A 16,092-nucleotide genomic window follows, 5' to 3' on the forward strand; every position below is an offset into this window, starting at 1 on the left:
TATTAAAGTGATCTTCAGTACCACCAGTAGCACCAACTGCAGCTTCAATACTGAAAAAGTAAAGTTATGATCTTTCTCACCATGCCAACAAAAGTGGAATATAGATGATTCATAAAAGAGAAGTCTAGTTGCATAAGTGGCAATAAAGTTATAGTTGGTTGTTGTATAAAAATATGATCTTCGAAAGACTTCTTTCAAAATTTTTATTCATATTTGGATCGTAATTTCTAGTATTAATAGCTATATCTGTCAGATACATGTTCAGTGCAAATCACAAATACCCAGACTGGAGCGTTACAGTACTCAGGGCTGATATAAAAAACAGAAGTGGTGCATGCGTCTGTCATTGCACTCTGTGATTAATTCAAAAAGCATCATAACAGCAGGTGAAAATGGGAATGAGTGTGAGCCCTTATGATTATCGACCTACTATCAAAAAAAAAAAAAAAAAAAAAAAAAAATACAGGAGAAAGTTCGAAAAGCACCACTGATGAGTGTAGAAAGACAAACACAAACTTTCCTCAAACTCACTCTCCTACCAATACAACTGTGTTCATTTCTGGGCACAAGTACACACACATATGTTAACACACTTCAGAGCAGTGACCTCCTGAAACATTTCTATCATGCCAGACTTTTTAAAGCGCTCCAAAACATAATGGCGTTTCAACACTTGTCCTCAAAAAACAAAACTGTGAAAGTTTAACATAAAAATGCAGAGATATTTGAGGTTTTTTATTCATTTAGTGAAATTTAAAATTATTTATTTTTATTTTGATTTGTGAAACTATGCAACTCAAAGCTTCTTTCATGAGTTGTATCCAGTTATGAAAAAGACTTAAACTAATACTGATGTCTCTTTGTGAGCTATAAAAGCAAACCAGAACATCAGAAATAAGACTTATTTTTTTCAATAAAGTTATTTTAATTTCTGTTAGTGCTGCCCCAGAGCAGGTGTCATGGAATTTAGTTACAGCACCCTGCTGAAACCGACCCCGTTTACGTTTTCAACTGTGAAAATATACAGCGAGTGATATGTTCAGAGGTTGAAAGAAAGCTAGTTGACATTTTTAGTCAGAGGGCATTATGTACAAAACCAGCTCAGCAAGTGGATAAGATGTACAGCTTTACAACATTTTAATGGTTTGAATAATTAGAACAGACACCAGGTCTATGAGATTGGCACATTAATGACAGTGTAGGCGTTGCCCTTTAAACACAGACTATAAAATCATAGCCACTTTGGACTCTTTCAGTAGAAACACTAATAAATGTTGTTTCTTAACATCTTTGAAAAGTGTTTGATTGACCTCACTGTAGATGAAAATCTTTCTGACATGAATCAGACAGTAATCAGGTAAACAAGTGATATCATTCAGAATAAAAGTAACTGGCCTTAACTCATGTAATAAAACTGACTCTTTGTTTTGCCAAAATACAGACACTTACCTGTTATAATTACCCTTAATTCAACTCAATTCCCATCACTGAAGTCTTTCAAAATGAAGTTAAAAGTCTTCTTGGGTTAAATTCCCACAATTATTCAGATTAACTTAAGATATTTTATCAGAGATTTTGTTCTGACCCCAGTTTGTATGCTATAACACAACACACCAGTATTATTTCTTATTGTGCTCTCGAAAAGAGCTCAACAGAGTGGTTCTGGAAGTAAAATGACCATTAATTTCCTCCAAGGCAGATCTGGTTATTTAAAGTATTGTCTAAAGTATCCATGTTTGGGTTTTTATGAGCTACCTGAGTGTGAAACGATGGCATATACTCCTATACAATACAAAAGCTTGTAATATATCGACCTCTTTTGAGAAAAACATAGTTTATTCACTATCTCAGCCAAAAAAAAACAACAATACTTACTGTACAGGCCTTAAGTGTCACAGTGACATTTCAGATTGATCGGGTCTCCGATAAATAAGAAGTATATACATATATATAAACTACGACATATTACAATATCATCATTAAAAATGTAAACACTACAATAAAGCCAAGTGTAGAGAGTACATATACACATGGTTTTAACTTTGAAATAATATCCTGAACAACATAGAAAATTAATCATAATGGATAGTGTTATTTCTGACATTTGCACCAAACTAATAAAAATCTGCATTTTATGGCTTTTAATTAGCTCAAGCAGACATCTGCTTTGAAAAATCTTTTCTGAAAAGGTGGGGCTTATGTGGTGGGTTTCTACGTCACAGACTTTATCTAAAAGGTAGAATGTTACCGCCTCTATCCATCTTTACTACTCAGAGACCACTCCCATCCTCTCCTGGACCTGTACTGCCTCAGCTTCAAGAGCTCCGGCAGTAACGCCGGTGCTGGAGCCAACAGCTCAAACAGGTAGTGCTCAGGACCACCTTGGTCCACCACTACACTGTAGCCTGCTTCAGGGGACTCTGGAGGGGAAAAATCCACCCCAAAAGATCGCTCTGAGGCAGCAGTGCTCAGAACTGTGTGTCACTCTCTGACAAGGGAACGTCACTGTCACTCCGACTTCATCTGGAAAACCCCGTCCTTTGCCCTCCCTCCTCTCAGTACCAAACTGCTCACCTTCTGTTCCTTTTTTCATTTTTTTAAATTACTGAAGTGGGCGGAGTTAGCTTTGAGCTGGGGGTTCACTTACACTTTAAACACTGAAATTTGTTGCCATTTTTGGATAAATTCTGGGGTTTTGGGAGGTCATTTTCAATCAATAGTTAGGTATTAAAGGGTGTTTCTTTATGTAAGGTTCTTAGGTCTGAATGGGTTAGAAGACAAACAGAGCAGCACTGAAAGCTTTTATTGGTGGAAGATGTTTTTTGCTTGTCTTCTGGCTGGCTTTTGCAGGAGTTTAATTTACCAACTGGCCCCACTGATAACAAAGAATGATGTATTAACATGACAAAAGCTTCTAGTTGAGCTTGATAAGTTTACTCCCTACTTTGTCTTGTGTTTTTGCTGATTGACTCGTAATGATTGTGACATTCAGGCACTACGATTTTAACCTTGCAAAGTAGATGGATTCGCCTGTTCCCGTGTTTCTCACTGGCAAATCCATCTTGCAAAGCTCCATTCTGATCAAAATTTGGCCGAGTTAGAAAGTGACAGGACCAATCAGGAGTAAGAGGCAGTACTTTCGGGTGTGGTGGAGGCGTGACGTAAGCAAGCAGCGACAAGAGGCCGGTGCAGTTATGGCAGAAGAGATTAGCGTGGATGCTGCTATAGTATCAGTTTTGTCAGAACTTGATGACATTTCTTCATTAAAAGAAAAACAAACAAGGTTTTTGCCATTCTCCCAACCAGATTCTGCAAGACTCTAAGCGTCACGTGTTTTATTGCTCTGATTGGCCCGTAAAGATGTGACAGACCATTCATCCGATCACCCTCTGAGTTTTCTTTCAAAGGCTCTGCCCTTTCCCAAACACTGGCTATGGGAGGTTTTCCAGATGGATGTATGAAACAAATCCATCTGGCGTGTAAGGTTACTAGGATTTAGAATTTTTCAAAAATGGATATGAAATATATCCCATGCCATGGATATGTGAAAGAGTCTATCTGACGGCTTCCGTGCTGCCATTGTGAGGTTACCACTTGAAGCCTTCCCTATACTCACCGTCACAACATGACCATACAACTTTACATGTTTCTTTTGAAGGCCCCATAAGCCACACCAAAACCAAACAGAACTGAGATTACTACATTTGACTCAAAAATCTCAGATTTTTAATTTTTTTATTTCATACAAAACAAATAAGATGTAAATCAAGATAAAAGGTAAGATATTCAAAAAATATAAAGAAACATGTTATACTGCATATTTGTGCCCCCTAAGTTGCCTTAGAATTAATACTTTTTTGTGAAGATTTTTTATCTTATCTCTAAGATTTTCTTTTAATGTCAGACAGTTAAAATAGCTGAAATATTTCATCATTGCTGACCCTACCTGGTGGGTCAGGAGTGACCACGGGTGGATAATATCTCCTGGTGTTGCAGTACTCCATTTAATAACCAAGGGCTAAAACTTCCTCATGAAAAAATAAACGAAAAATTCACCAGAATCCCAGGCTAAATATTAAAAAGTCTGATGGTCTACATTAAGCATGGAGGAAAAGTGGTTGCTGTTTCTCTATCCTTAGAATAAACCACTCAACTGGCCAATCCCCAGCCCTCCTGCTGTGTACCAACACAGTGGGCTCAGGGGCAGGGCACAGTGAACATAGTAATCAGCCCCTCCTCTCGCACGCCACCAGAAACTAAATCATCAGCCGCTCCAACAGAAAACTGACAAGTGCATGGATAGCTCTCCACAGGAGTCCTCTATTTCTCATCTCCCCCTCCTCTCTTTACTTCTACTCTGCACTGAGAGGAAAAGGAGAGCTGTGTACTCTCAAATTAAAACAGACACTGAAAAATGAGAACTGCGGCCAGAAGTCACTTCATTCTATAGCAAAACAAAACTTTCACAGTATGTAGAGTGATTTTCCTGTGCTGCTTTTCATTCCATTTCATCAGATATCAGATATAAACTCAACATATCTCTTACAGATCAGATACTGTACCAACTCCAGACTTTCCTCTCTGCCTATCATCCTTCATCTTTGGTATCTCACTACCTCCTAAGCTCTTAAGACTCTGAACATGAGACAGGAGTACAGCAAAGTCTGCTCTAGGGTGTATAGTTACTGTGAACAGGGTCACAGACCCCCTAACTAACGTCACACACATGGACATTTCAACTTGAAGCTGCAGGACTGGTGTGACAGACAGCCAAGCAGCAGATGAGAGAGGAACAGCTGACATATCATGATGGACAGGGTTCACAGAGAGAATGGTTTCCACTGCTCCCATCACTCATGATGGATTAACCAGTTAAACAAGTGTCTTTTGAAGTGAGAGGAAGCAACAAACTGTGGATGGAGGAACGATGAAATTCAAGAAAAGTGAAAGGAAAGAAGTTCAAAGTAAATTCATGACATGTCAGCAAGCTCAAAATACTAAGTGATGAGTCAGAAGAATTCACTCATAACAATGAAACATCAGAGGTTAAAATCAAGAGAATCAAAGGCATTCTTACTAAGGAGAACACAGAACCACACTTGAATATTAAGTAACTGAAAAGTAAGACAACATTCTTTGATACAATTAATCAAAATATTATTATTAGCAGATAAGAACGGTGAGGCCATTTCCCTTTATTTTTGCTGTAGACTGAAAACATTTGGGTTTGACATCAAAAGATGAATATGAGACAAGAGATCAACATTTCAGCTTTTATTTCCAGGTATTTACATCTGGATCTGATACAAAACTTAGGAAATAGCTTTATTTTTGATGGAACACCACATTTTTAGGTGAGCAAAAGTATTGGAACAAATAGACTTTAAATAGACTGAAGTGAAAAGACTTGAAATTTAGTTGCAAATCTTTTGCTTGCAATAAATGCATCAAGCCTGTGACCCACTGACATCACCAAACTTTTACATTCTTCTTTTGTGATGTTTTTTCCAGGCGTTTACCGCAGCCTCTTTCAGTTGTTGTTTGTTTTGGGGAGGTTACTCCCTTCAGTCTCCTCTGTAGCAGGTAAAATGCATGCTCTATAGGGTTTAAGTCTGGAGACTGACTTGGCCAGTCTAAAACCTTCCACTTCCTGATGAACTCCTTTGTTGTTTCTCCAGTGTGTTTTGGGTCATTATCTTGCTGTATGATGAAGGATCTCCCAGCCAGTTTGGTTGCATCTTTCTTTAAATTGGCAGACAAAATGTTTCTGTAGACTTCTGAGTTCATTTCTGCTGCCATCATGTGTTACATCATCAATGACGATTAATGAACTCCTCCCAGCCAAACCATGGCATTACCTCCACTGTATTTCACAGATGAGCTTGTATGTTTTGGATCACGAGCAGATCCTTTCTTTCTCCAAACTTTAGTCTTTCCATCACTTTGGTAAAGGTTCATCTTTGTCTCATCAAACCATAAGAATTTAGTCCAGAGTTCTTGAGGCTTGTACATTGGTGGTTTCTTTCTTCTCTTGGACATTCCTAATGGTTGTACTGGCTATTATAAATGTTTGTGCAATGGATCTGATTGATTTTCCATCTTCTTTCAGCTTCACAATCATTTGTTTTTCATCCATAGACAGCTCTCCGGTTTCAATGATGGTTACACCTCTAACTATAAATGCTGTCTGCACAGACAAAACCCAAATCTGAAACTGAGTATAGACATTCAGCGCCATTTACTGCTTGAATAATCAATGTAATAGGAGACACCTGGACAACAAAACACACCTGTCAGTGACATGTTCCAATACTTTTGCTCACATGGAAAAATGGGTGGGTTCAAACAAAAGGTGCTTTCTTCTAGAGGTGTAATGATTCATCTGTGTGCATCGATTCACTGATTGGTTGATTAATGATCCAATCAGATTGATGGAAATTCAAAACTCGATCTAAATCGATGCTTCAAGCTATGCCTGTTATGACCGCATGCCTGTTGACAGTTTCTGCCCCAGGCAGCGTCTTCCACAAGCTAGCTAACTAGCAGCAGTGGTTTAAAGTTTTGCAGCTGAGGGAAAAAGGATTTCCTCTCCTCTTTGGCTGAGTGGACATATTTCAGACAGACGCTACTGCAGGACGGAGAGCACTATAGCTGAGAGCGTGGAGTTGTCTGCAGCAGAAACACAGAGAAGGAACTGCATGTCTCCTTTGATACACTGATTTCATTTCGCCGTCCACATTAGACTTATAATGAAAATATAATCTGTCCAAACTTAACGTGGTTCAAGCAGGACAGCTGCTCTCTTCATACCCCCCACCCCCTGACTCTTGTTATGAGGCTGCTCATCACAAAAGTGTCTTTTATAATAAAATTTTGCTCCAGTCTAAACTCTCCATTAATTAAAATCAAGGTTGCAATAAATAAAAAATAATAAAAATGCATCACTTTAACATCATATGCCCCATATCTAACCTTATTTAAATCTCATAAGATGAAAAATGAACTATCTGCCACATTAACAGGCCCCTGTGTAAAGTATGAAGGGCTGATATAGAGCAGAAATGTCTGTTGAAGTCCATGTGTGTAAATAAGTCTAAGAAAAAAAAATCTAAAATGGGAACACAGGCCAAACATTTTGATCACTGTTATAAAGGGTTGCAGAAGAAGTCGGTACTGGTGCTTTAGAGTCATCAGAGGATTTGAGGAAATAAAATGTTTGGCACTGAAAATGTCTGCTGTTTTAAATCAACATGTTTTAACACTAATGTTCATAGTTGTGTTCCTAATTTAAATTCTTTGTTGTTTTTGTGAAAGAGATATTTTTATTAAATACAGAAACACGTCTATAATTTCATTGCAGAAACACTTTTTCTGTAACCATGTGAAATTTTTGCATAAAATCCCCTGATATCGATTGTGTGCCCCATATCAAATTGAATCGAAATTGTATTGTGGTAGATTTTGTGATATCAGAAAATATCTTATCGTTGTCCAAAATATCGATATCGTATCCCATCAGGATGAAACTGGTGATTTACACGCCTATTATCTTTTAAGTTATGTACTTCAAAGTATCACTTAAATTTTTTTTAAAGCTTTGGTACTTCTCAGTATTTATACCTAAAATAGAGATGTCAATGATGTAGAACATCTGATATTGAAAAGGAATGACTTAAAGAAATTTCAACAACCTATGGGCAAACAGTAAATGGCAAAGAACTCCAGCAATTAAACTGTGCTCATTCTGTAGTCTGTACATTAAGAGAAATAAATTAATATCCCTTTCACTAGGATATTGGTAAATTTGTGGTTAGAGCTATATACTATTTCATTATTGATTAATCTAGTGATATAATAAGCATATTTTGTTCTAAAATTTATTAATGCAAAGTTTATATGATGTCAAAAAGTTTTTTAAAAATTAAAAAAAAAATTCCTGAGCTCAATTTCATGTCTTGAGCATGTCTTAATTGTGCAGATATTTCATCTTTCTGAAAGAAAAAAATCTTTACCTTAGAAATAATTTACCTTACCTTTACCTTAGAACTGAATTGTATTCAGTATTTAACGTTTTTTTTTTCTCTTTCAAGAGCATATAGGTAAAAGAAAGGGAATGCTGGTTGTTTTGAAGATAGCAATAACACACAAAAACCCAATAATAGCTAAAAAAAAGAGAGATAAAAACTATAAACTTTGCAGAAAAAACTTATACATCAAATGGAAAAAAACAGAGAGCATTTTCTTAAAAAAAGCAAGCATCTTGAGTATCAGTAGCTGTTGTTTTTTCTTTTTAATTAACTAATTGTCAAGACATCACAGCAGTGATGCTTGCATCAGAGATTTCCATTCATTCCAGCTGAGAAGAGTGGCAGAGAGACACCCTGCTTAGACCCTGAGACACACTCATGTTTCAGTCTGTCTACAGAAAGCCTTGGTCTTCTTATTCTGCTGTCAGAGCTTCTTCTCTGCTCTCATTTCAAATGAGTTATCAGATAACTACAACAGGAGACACTGTATCAATCCATCTACACTTTGGCTAACAGATCTCTATTTAGTCAGTGGACTGATCATGTTTTTAATCAATTAACCAACCTAATGTCACATTTTAGATCAGGTTCCATCAACAGGTGTTTGGGAATACAATGGCATGAGCCAAAGATGTTGTTTAAAATATATAAACCACCTAACATGATTTCACTTGAGTTGGCCCAGGATGGATTTGCAAAATACAAGTTGTAAGTAAAAAAAAAAAAAAAAAAAAAAAAAAAGTGAACCTAACAGTCTTCAGCTTGAGGCTGTACTACTAACCCTTTGCATAAGCTGTTGTTGGTCAAACTGCATTGTGGGAACTGTAGTACAGGTTCTGAAACAACCAAAACTGTGTTAATTACAAATGGATCTCCATCTTTGATCTTGCAAAATACCTTTTCCAAAATTCTTGCAAAGTTATGAAAGAGTGTAATATATCCATGGAGTACTTCTTGATCAATGTCAGCATCTTTAATTCCAAGCAGCCACGTCAATATCTAACTGGAGACATCAGTACTCAAAGCAAAAATCTTTGAATGGCTTTTAAGCTGTCGGTAATTTCATATTTATTGAGCAGGTTCACTCTAGTATTGCTTCTTTGTTTTATTTGCCTTATAACAACTACAGTATATTGACTCCAGGGAAGATGCTAGCTTTTCTTTTGCTTTTTTGGTTGTGAGTCTGGTATATGGCAAGTTACCGTATGTAGATGTGTTCACTCTCACCTTGTGTCTGTATGAGATGAAGTATCTTTGCAGTGACCTGTCTGGCCGTTTCTACATCCCTCCCCATGGCCTCTCCATTCATCCTCTCCAGTTGACCCAGGAGCATCAGCACCCGGGAGTTACTGGGAACACTGGAAAAACAGAAGATGGGTGATAACATGCAAATCTTCTATGTGCACAGCAATTCAAAAACAGCAGCAAGAAAAAGAAAGTAAACTAAACACTTGATACAACAGGAAAATCTTTTAAAATTGTAACAGTAATGCTAAACCTAATAACATGAAAACTAAAAAATGTATGGCCCTGAGTAAGTGTACAAGCTTTCCATTCTACCCTCAAAAAGAATGTGCTTAATAGCAGGGGTGGGAATTGCAGGGGACATGTTACAGGGAAAACTACATCAGTTATATCAAAATACAGCAATTCTATGATATTTGTTATACAGCCAGCCAATTATAGAGGCAAATGATATTATTGGCATGATATCTGCATCGGCACATTTTATCTTAAAAAGTTCGTTATCATATTGACAGAAATATCCATTTCTGTGGCTTTAAAAATTAGCAGAATCTACAAACAAATTTGTAGAGTTTTAGCTAAACCAACAGAACCACAGCACTTAAGTTCATTTCATTTGTCAAGCTCATTCCTTGAACTTTGACTTGTGTTCTAATGAAAGAAGTTTTAGGTCTTAACAACAGGTAATATAATGTTTGTGTACTTGAGAAGATAGTTTTTTTAGTTCTAGTTATTTCAAGCCCATTGTCAGGTTAGTCTCAGTGAAACACCCTGCTGTTAAACCTGAGTGTAACTAGGAAAATTAATCTAAACACAAAGTGTAAGCTGAAAACAAAAAAGGTTAGTGCTGTATGGAGATCACTGTCTGTTAGCAGAATGTTTACAGGGCTGTTTGGAGATTTCTAGAACACAGATGAATGTTAAAAATACATTCTACTATTATGTCCATGTGATAAAATGAAATAACGTTCACTGTGTCTTCGTGAAAGTCGGTATTAAAATAGATAAATTTAACAAAAGCAGTTTGTCTTGTTTTATGTCTGTTTCTCAAACACAGAGAAAAGGAACGTTCAAGTGCAAGTGAGACTAGCTGTTCTTGAATACAGTGGTGCTCAGCTGGTCTTGCTTCAGAGCCCACCAAAACCTCTTAAATGCGAAATCAGCACCCAAATTTCACAGTTCAGTCACTTCAAATTTGACTGAAAAAATATGTTGCAGATTGGAGCTTAGATGGCAGTAAACAAGGATACAGGACAAAACATGTTTGCCGTGTTTTATCTTACCCTGTTTCCCATAACAACACAATACTTTGGGTTGTTTTGCAGAGAATCATGGGGAAAATATCTTTCATATCTCTAGATAACGAAATCAGAACTCTAAACTTGAGAACTTAAGAAAACAACCAAACTTTGGTTCTTGTTATCATGGATAACAGGGTTAAAATAAAATATAACAATGTATGTCTAGTTAGGGCTTCTGTATGCCATATCTTTTTATTTTTCAGGCACTTGTCAAACATGGCTCCACAAACCCCTTTTGGGTCCTGACCCCCCTGTCAAGAACCACTGCTGCAAAATATACTAGTGCATCTTGAAAAATACAGTATCATTAAAAAGTTTATATTTTCCTGTGATTTAATTCAAAAAGTCAAACTTTGATATATTCTAGATTCATCTTACACAAAGTGAAATATTTCAAGTGCTTTTTTGGTTCAATTTTGATGTTTACAGCTTAAAGCTCACAAAAATAAAAAATCTACTATCTCAGAATATTAGAATATCCCAAAACACCAATCAAAAAAGGATTTATAACAAAGAAATGTTCTGGAAAATGCCTCAGTCCACTCCATGTGAAGCTCCTTTAACTTCTTGAATCTGCTCTGTTTGACAACCCTCTGATGGCTGAGCTCATCCCTGTTGCTTATGCAACTTTTCTTACCACACTTCTCCCTTCCAGTCAACTGTCCATGAGTATGCTTTGATAGAGCCTCTGAGAACAGCCTACCCTTTCAATAATGCCCTTATGTAGCTTATCTTTCTTGTGGAGGGTGTCAATGATTGTTGTCTCTACAACTGTCAAGTCAGCAGTCTTCCCCATGACTGTGAGTGTGTGTGTACCAAACCAAAGTGAAAGAATGGAGGATCAGGAATCCTTGGCAAATTAGATTTTTCCACAAATTTTGAATATTCAGAGATAGTGGATTTTGGATTTTTGTGAGCTGTGAACTTTAATCATCAAGATTTAAAAAAAAAAAGTCTTAAAAGATTTTATTTTTTATGAGACGAATCTAGAATATATGGAATGGAATTTCTGAATTCCAGGAATGTCCAGAAAAAAATTAACTTTTTCATAATACAAGTTTTTTTTAGGTTCACTAGTATGTATTCAACATGTTTATACATCTGTATCAATATCAGCTAAAATGACTGAAAATATTTGTGCATCCCATATCAGCAAAGATCAAATGTTGCGTACCAGGACAAACATAGAAAACAGCACAATACCTGATGAACTGAAGAATATAAAATTCCTCCAGTAAGGTCAAGGACAGAATGAACTGACCTGTTTACAAAAATCTGGTGCCAGTTCCACCTTTTGTAAGACTTTATCCTATGAGTTTCATCACTGTCTGACATTATCCCTCTGTCTTCTATTTTCATTCCACTGTAAACTTCCTCATCTGTCAGTTTTCTTGCCATGTAGCGAACCCTCAAGCATGTCATAAGTGCCACCATGAGGAGTCATGAAGTAATGACACAGCGAGATAAACTGGCAGGGGAATCTGTTTAGAGTGCTGTATTTTCTCTTATCTAAACATCAATATTTGGCACCAATGATTTGATACACATGAGTCAGGATGACGATATAAAATAAGGTCCATCTGTAAAGGGCAGTGATAAAAAAAAGCATCACTCACAACATTATGTGTCATGATTGTGCACTGCAAACACAATTAGGTGAAATATGCTCAGATTTCCTTACAGTATGTCATCTGAGACTGCAAAAGAAGGAGTGATTACTTTTACCACACAAGCATGTCAAATGAAAGAAGCACATATACTGAGTAGTCCTTCCTATGCCCAGAATCCCGGCAAATGTCTGTGGGGAGTTAAACATGTCTAAGCAAAGATCATAATCATAACAAACAAAATACAAGTTTATGTAAATACAGCAGTACAGAGAAGTATACAAATTTGCAATCCATGCTGAGAAAATATGCTTTTATATCTTTTTTGCTGTCACTTCCACAAATTTGGCTGTCTCTTAGGGCTCCACTATTTCTGAGACAGACCCATCCCCCATTTATAACCTTAGCAGAGCAGCGCTCAACTGGAAACACAAGGTTAGGGGTCAGTTGTTGGTACAGCAACTGCAAACATGGGAGAGGGATTCAAAAGTCTGTGATTGAACCCAGTGGAGCAAAGTTTCTGATATGACCTTATAAAGACAAAAAGGGTGAGAGAAAGAGGGAGACGAAGGAAAAGAAAGAGAGAGAGTACGTGGGAGACAGATAAAGGAAATCTGCAAAAATTAAATGTAAATATGAATATCTGCATTCATCTATGAGTCTCATAGATGAATGCAGATTACTCTAGAATAATAAACATGCAAACTTGATGAGGACTGAGACACTGAGAGGATTTTTGTCCCGTCATGTTTCTGCAGATCTGTTGATGATGTGGTTATTTTAGGTCTTCATTACAAATACATGTGAAAGGTTCATGTTAGGATAACCTATTTAATCCTGTGCTGCACAAACACACCCTTTCACACTCTGAGTCCAACACAAGTGCAGACAGTGGTGTCACTGGTGACACCTTGACAGCTGAAAGGAAGAAAAGTACAGTCAACAATAAGGGTAAAGGTAAGTATGCATTGGGAACAGATGGTAATGATGTTTTACACAGAATCCCAGCCTGCATGTTGTGTTTGCAGATGAAAATGTGATTTTTTTAAAATCTTGAAATAGAAACTTACCCTTTCTCTGTGGCCATTTTGGGTTTGTTCATTTTCACCACATCAACATTTCATGTCGTCTGCAAAAGGAAGAAATGTGTGATTCAGAATCGAAACTGACTATCATTGTGAAATGTGCTACTCTTTGAAGGTAAAAAAAAAAAGCAGCTCTGGCTGCTGTAGACAGAGGCTCATATAGATGAGGATATAACAATAATGAGACACATAGAACCTCTTGACTGATTTCACACAAAACAAAAGGTGCTGCTCTGCTGCCACTGATCTCAAATTTCCACAGACAAAAGACAGGGTAATCTGAACGCAGCGTTTGATAGAAGCAATACCTATCTGTATTCACTGCATTATATAAAACAGCGAAGGGCCAAAGCTTCTTTTCAAATATTATAAAACATCACACAAAGAGAGCGCTTTACTCAAGCAAGAGTCATTTTCACATGCCTGTCAAGAGCTTAAATTAAGTCAGTCAGTGAATACAGAAGTGTTTATGGGTTGAGATAAGATGAGTCATAAAACATGCTGCTGCAAATTTTAAGTAATAGTTAACAACACAAGTGCCAATGAAAAGATAATGGCTCTTTTAACACAAGGCTTCCATTAAAAATATCATACTGTGCTTTACGTGCAACAAGAATAGTTGCAAATTTGCATTAAAAAACATCCAAAACAGTTAATAGAAAATATGACTGTCCTGATTCCTGCAATTCACATTTTCATATATAACTAATTAAAGCAATACATGTTTCAGAACCATGGCAGCTAAAATAGAAGACCTAGGCAGTTAAGATTCCTTAATTTCTCTGTTTCAATCATTAGAAGTTGCAGGTCAGTTCATGCACATATCTCAAAGAAACAAACTCATACCACCTATCCTATGAAACAGAAACAGTCTTTTAAAGCCTCTGATACTTTTGGATACCATCAATCATAATATAATAGAGATTATTGATTTTGAACACATGGTATCAAACATATCAGATATTTCAAAAACCTGTACTTCTAAAGCAATCTGCTAACAACACTGGTGTTAATAAAAAAGTCTGTCTTAAATATGTGGCTTTGTTTGACAGAAAGGTTCTATTGATATCTATTGGTGATAATCATTCAATCAAGAATTAATATAAAAACACAGCTAGTGTTGTCACAATACCAGAATAATTTAAAAGCTAATGATCAACTAGAATTTGTCCTTGACATATAAAATTGGTTTACTCTTACTTTCAAATTTCAGACATGGACAAGGACTGGCTATACTGCAAAAACGTGTGCGATATTCTAATATTTGTGCTATTTGAGAGTGTGCAAGAGGTTGGCTGCATTTTTTTGATGCATTCTTTCCTCTGCAATGCATCTTTATAGAGCAACACATGTTTTAAGGCTTTGGTACTCTTGGGTACCTAAAAACAATTAGGCACAATAAACCACAATTTTATCGTTATTGCAATAGGGGTCCAGTATTAAACCCACTGCTAAAGCCTAAATTAATCCCAATAAATAAGAAAGATAATTTAATGCAAACAAGCAGTTCTTCCTCACTCCACATCTGTACATTTTACAGGCTTTCATATATTTTCCATGCAGTTGGATAAATCTCAAACCATCTGAAGAGTACTAAAAAAATCCTTGATTTATTTTGGATATGAGAAATAGTCATAGTTAAAGCTTAAACAGATTCTTAAGTATTAGCTCATTTATCAGACTTCATGTCATTACCACAGAGTTAAAAAGGGTATTGCACACATTGTTCTCATAGAGTAGGTCTCATATAGAATAGAATTTAAGTCCAAAATAATTAAACTGTTGCACATTTAAAATGTTGACAGCCCAAATTTAAGCCTCTAGAAACTTTATATCAGTATTTATTGCAGAAAAAATACATTGCGTGGTCATTTTATCCGATATCAACCCTCCCTAACAATAGGGATTTAGTGTTTGTAATGTGGCATTTAAAAAAAAAGTATAAACATAACCCTTCACTGCAGATATATCAAAACTAGCATCACATATGCATATTATTTTTTAAGCTTCTAATAAACAGAAGTACCACAGCTGCCACATTTTTGCTCCTTGGTCAAGCCTTTAAAAACCCTTCAAGGTCAACAAAGACTTAAAAAAAAAAAGGACTTTTTCCTAATACACAGGTACAGCAGGAAAAACATACCTGAGGACCTGAGGTCATGCCCTGGTATGTAAAGACTAAGGTGGAGCATCAGTGTTGCTTGAAGGCAAACCGGTCATTAACAGGCTCATTTGCAGACAGCAATGTATTCGAGGCTTTCTACGAAGCTTTAGCAAAGCAGACCTGTTTCAGACAGCTTACATAGACCAGTTGATGGCCTGGCCATTAAAACCTGCTAGGACTGCTTTCTGGCACAAACCAGATTTAGACATAGCTTATTTCTAGAAAATATCATAAACTCAAGTAATTGTCTCGACATAACCTGATTTTGAAATTGAGGTTAATCATAATCAATAGGTCATGTTTTGTTTACTATATGCCTTGTAGGATAACCAAGACAAGTCTGGTGTCCGCTGCACCTGCTGGACTAGTCAGTCATTAACGGCTGCTTGTCTGCGACAGCGGGCTAGCTAACAGAGAATATGCTAACAATAATCCCAAATACAGAGGAAACAGACAATGTTAGCCTGCGCAGTTCGCCTGCATTATACTCAAGGCAGTGAAGATTTTACCAACCTGTATTTGAAAGGAACTGCTGTCCCATTCGGGGAGGACCAATTCCAACTTAAGGAGGACCGCTACTGTTTCTGAGCGTTGCCTGTAACGCCCTGATGATGTTGTGATGAGACCAGCCCCAACTGTCAGAGGAGGGCTGACTGTAAACAA

General features: G+C 36.7%; 1 protein-coding gene across 3 annotated transcripts in view; it reads right to left on the minus strand.

Moving 5' to 3' along the window:
- Window positions 1–16,090, minus strand: part of agtpbp1 (ATP/GTP binding carboxypeptidase 1) — a 64,811-nt gene extending 48,721 nt beyond the window's left edge. For all 3 annotated transcript variants that reach the window (XR_005991888.1, XM_041787201.1, XM_041787200.1), the window contains exons 1-3: window positions 15,943–16,090; window positions 13,251–13,309; window positions 9,255–9,385 (exon numbers count right to left, since the gene is read on the minus strand). Coding sequence is in view for 2 of the 3 variants with exons in the window: in XM_041787201.1 (XP_041643135.1) it covers window positions 9,255–9,385; window positions 13,251–13,282 (163 nt within the window). In the remaining variant the exon portion in view is untranslated. The remainder of the gene's footprint in view (window positions 1–9,254; window positions 9,386–13,250; window positions 13,310–15,942) is intronic.
- Window positions 16,091–16,092: the final 2 nt, after the last annotated feature.

This window comes from Cheilinus undulatus, linkage group 5 (genome assembly GCF_018320785.1).
Source record: "Cheilinus undulatus linkage group 5, ASM1832078v1, whole genome shotgun sequence".
Classification (NCBI taxonomy): Eukaryota; Metazoa; Chordata; class Actinopteri; order Labriformes; family Labridae; genus Cheilinus; species Cheilinus undulatus.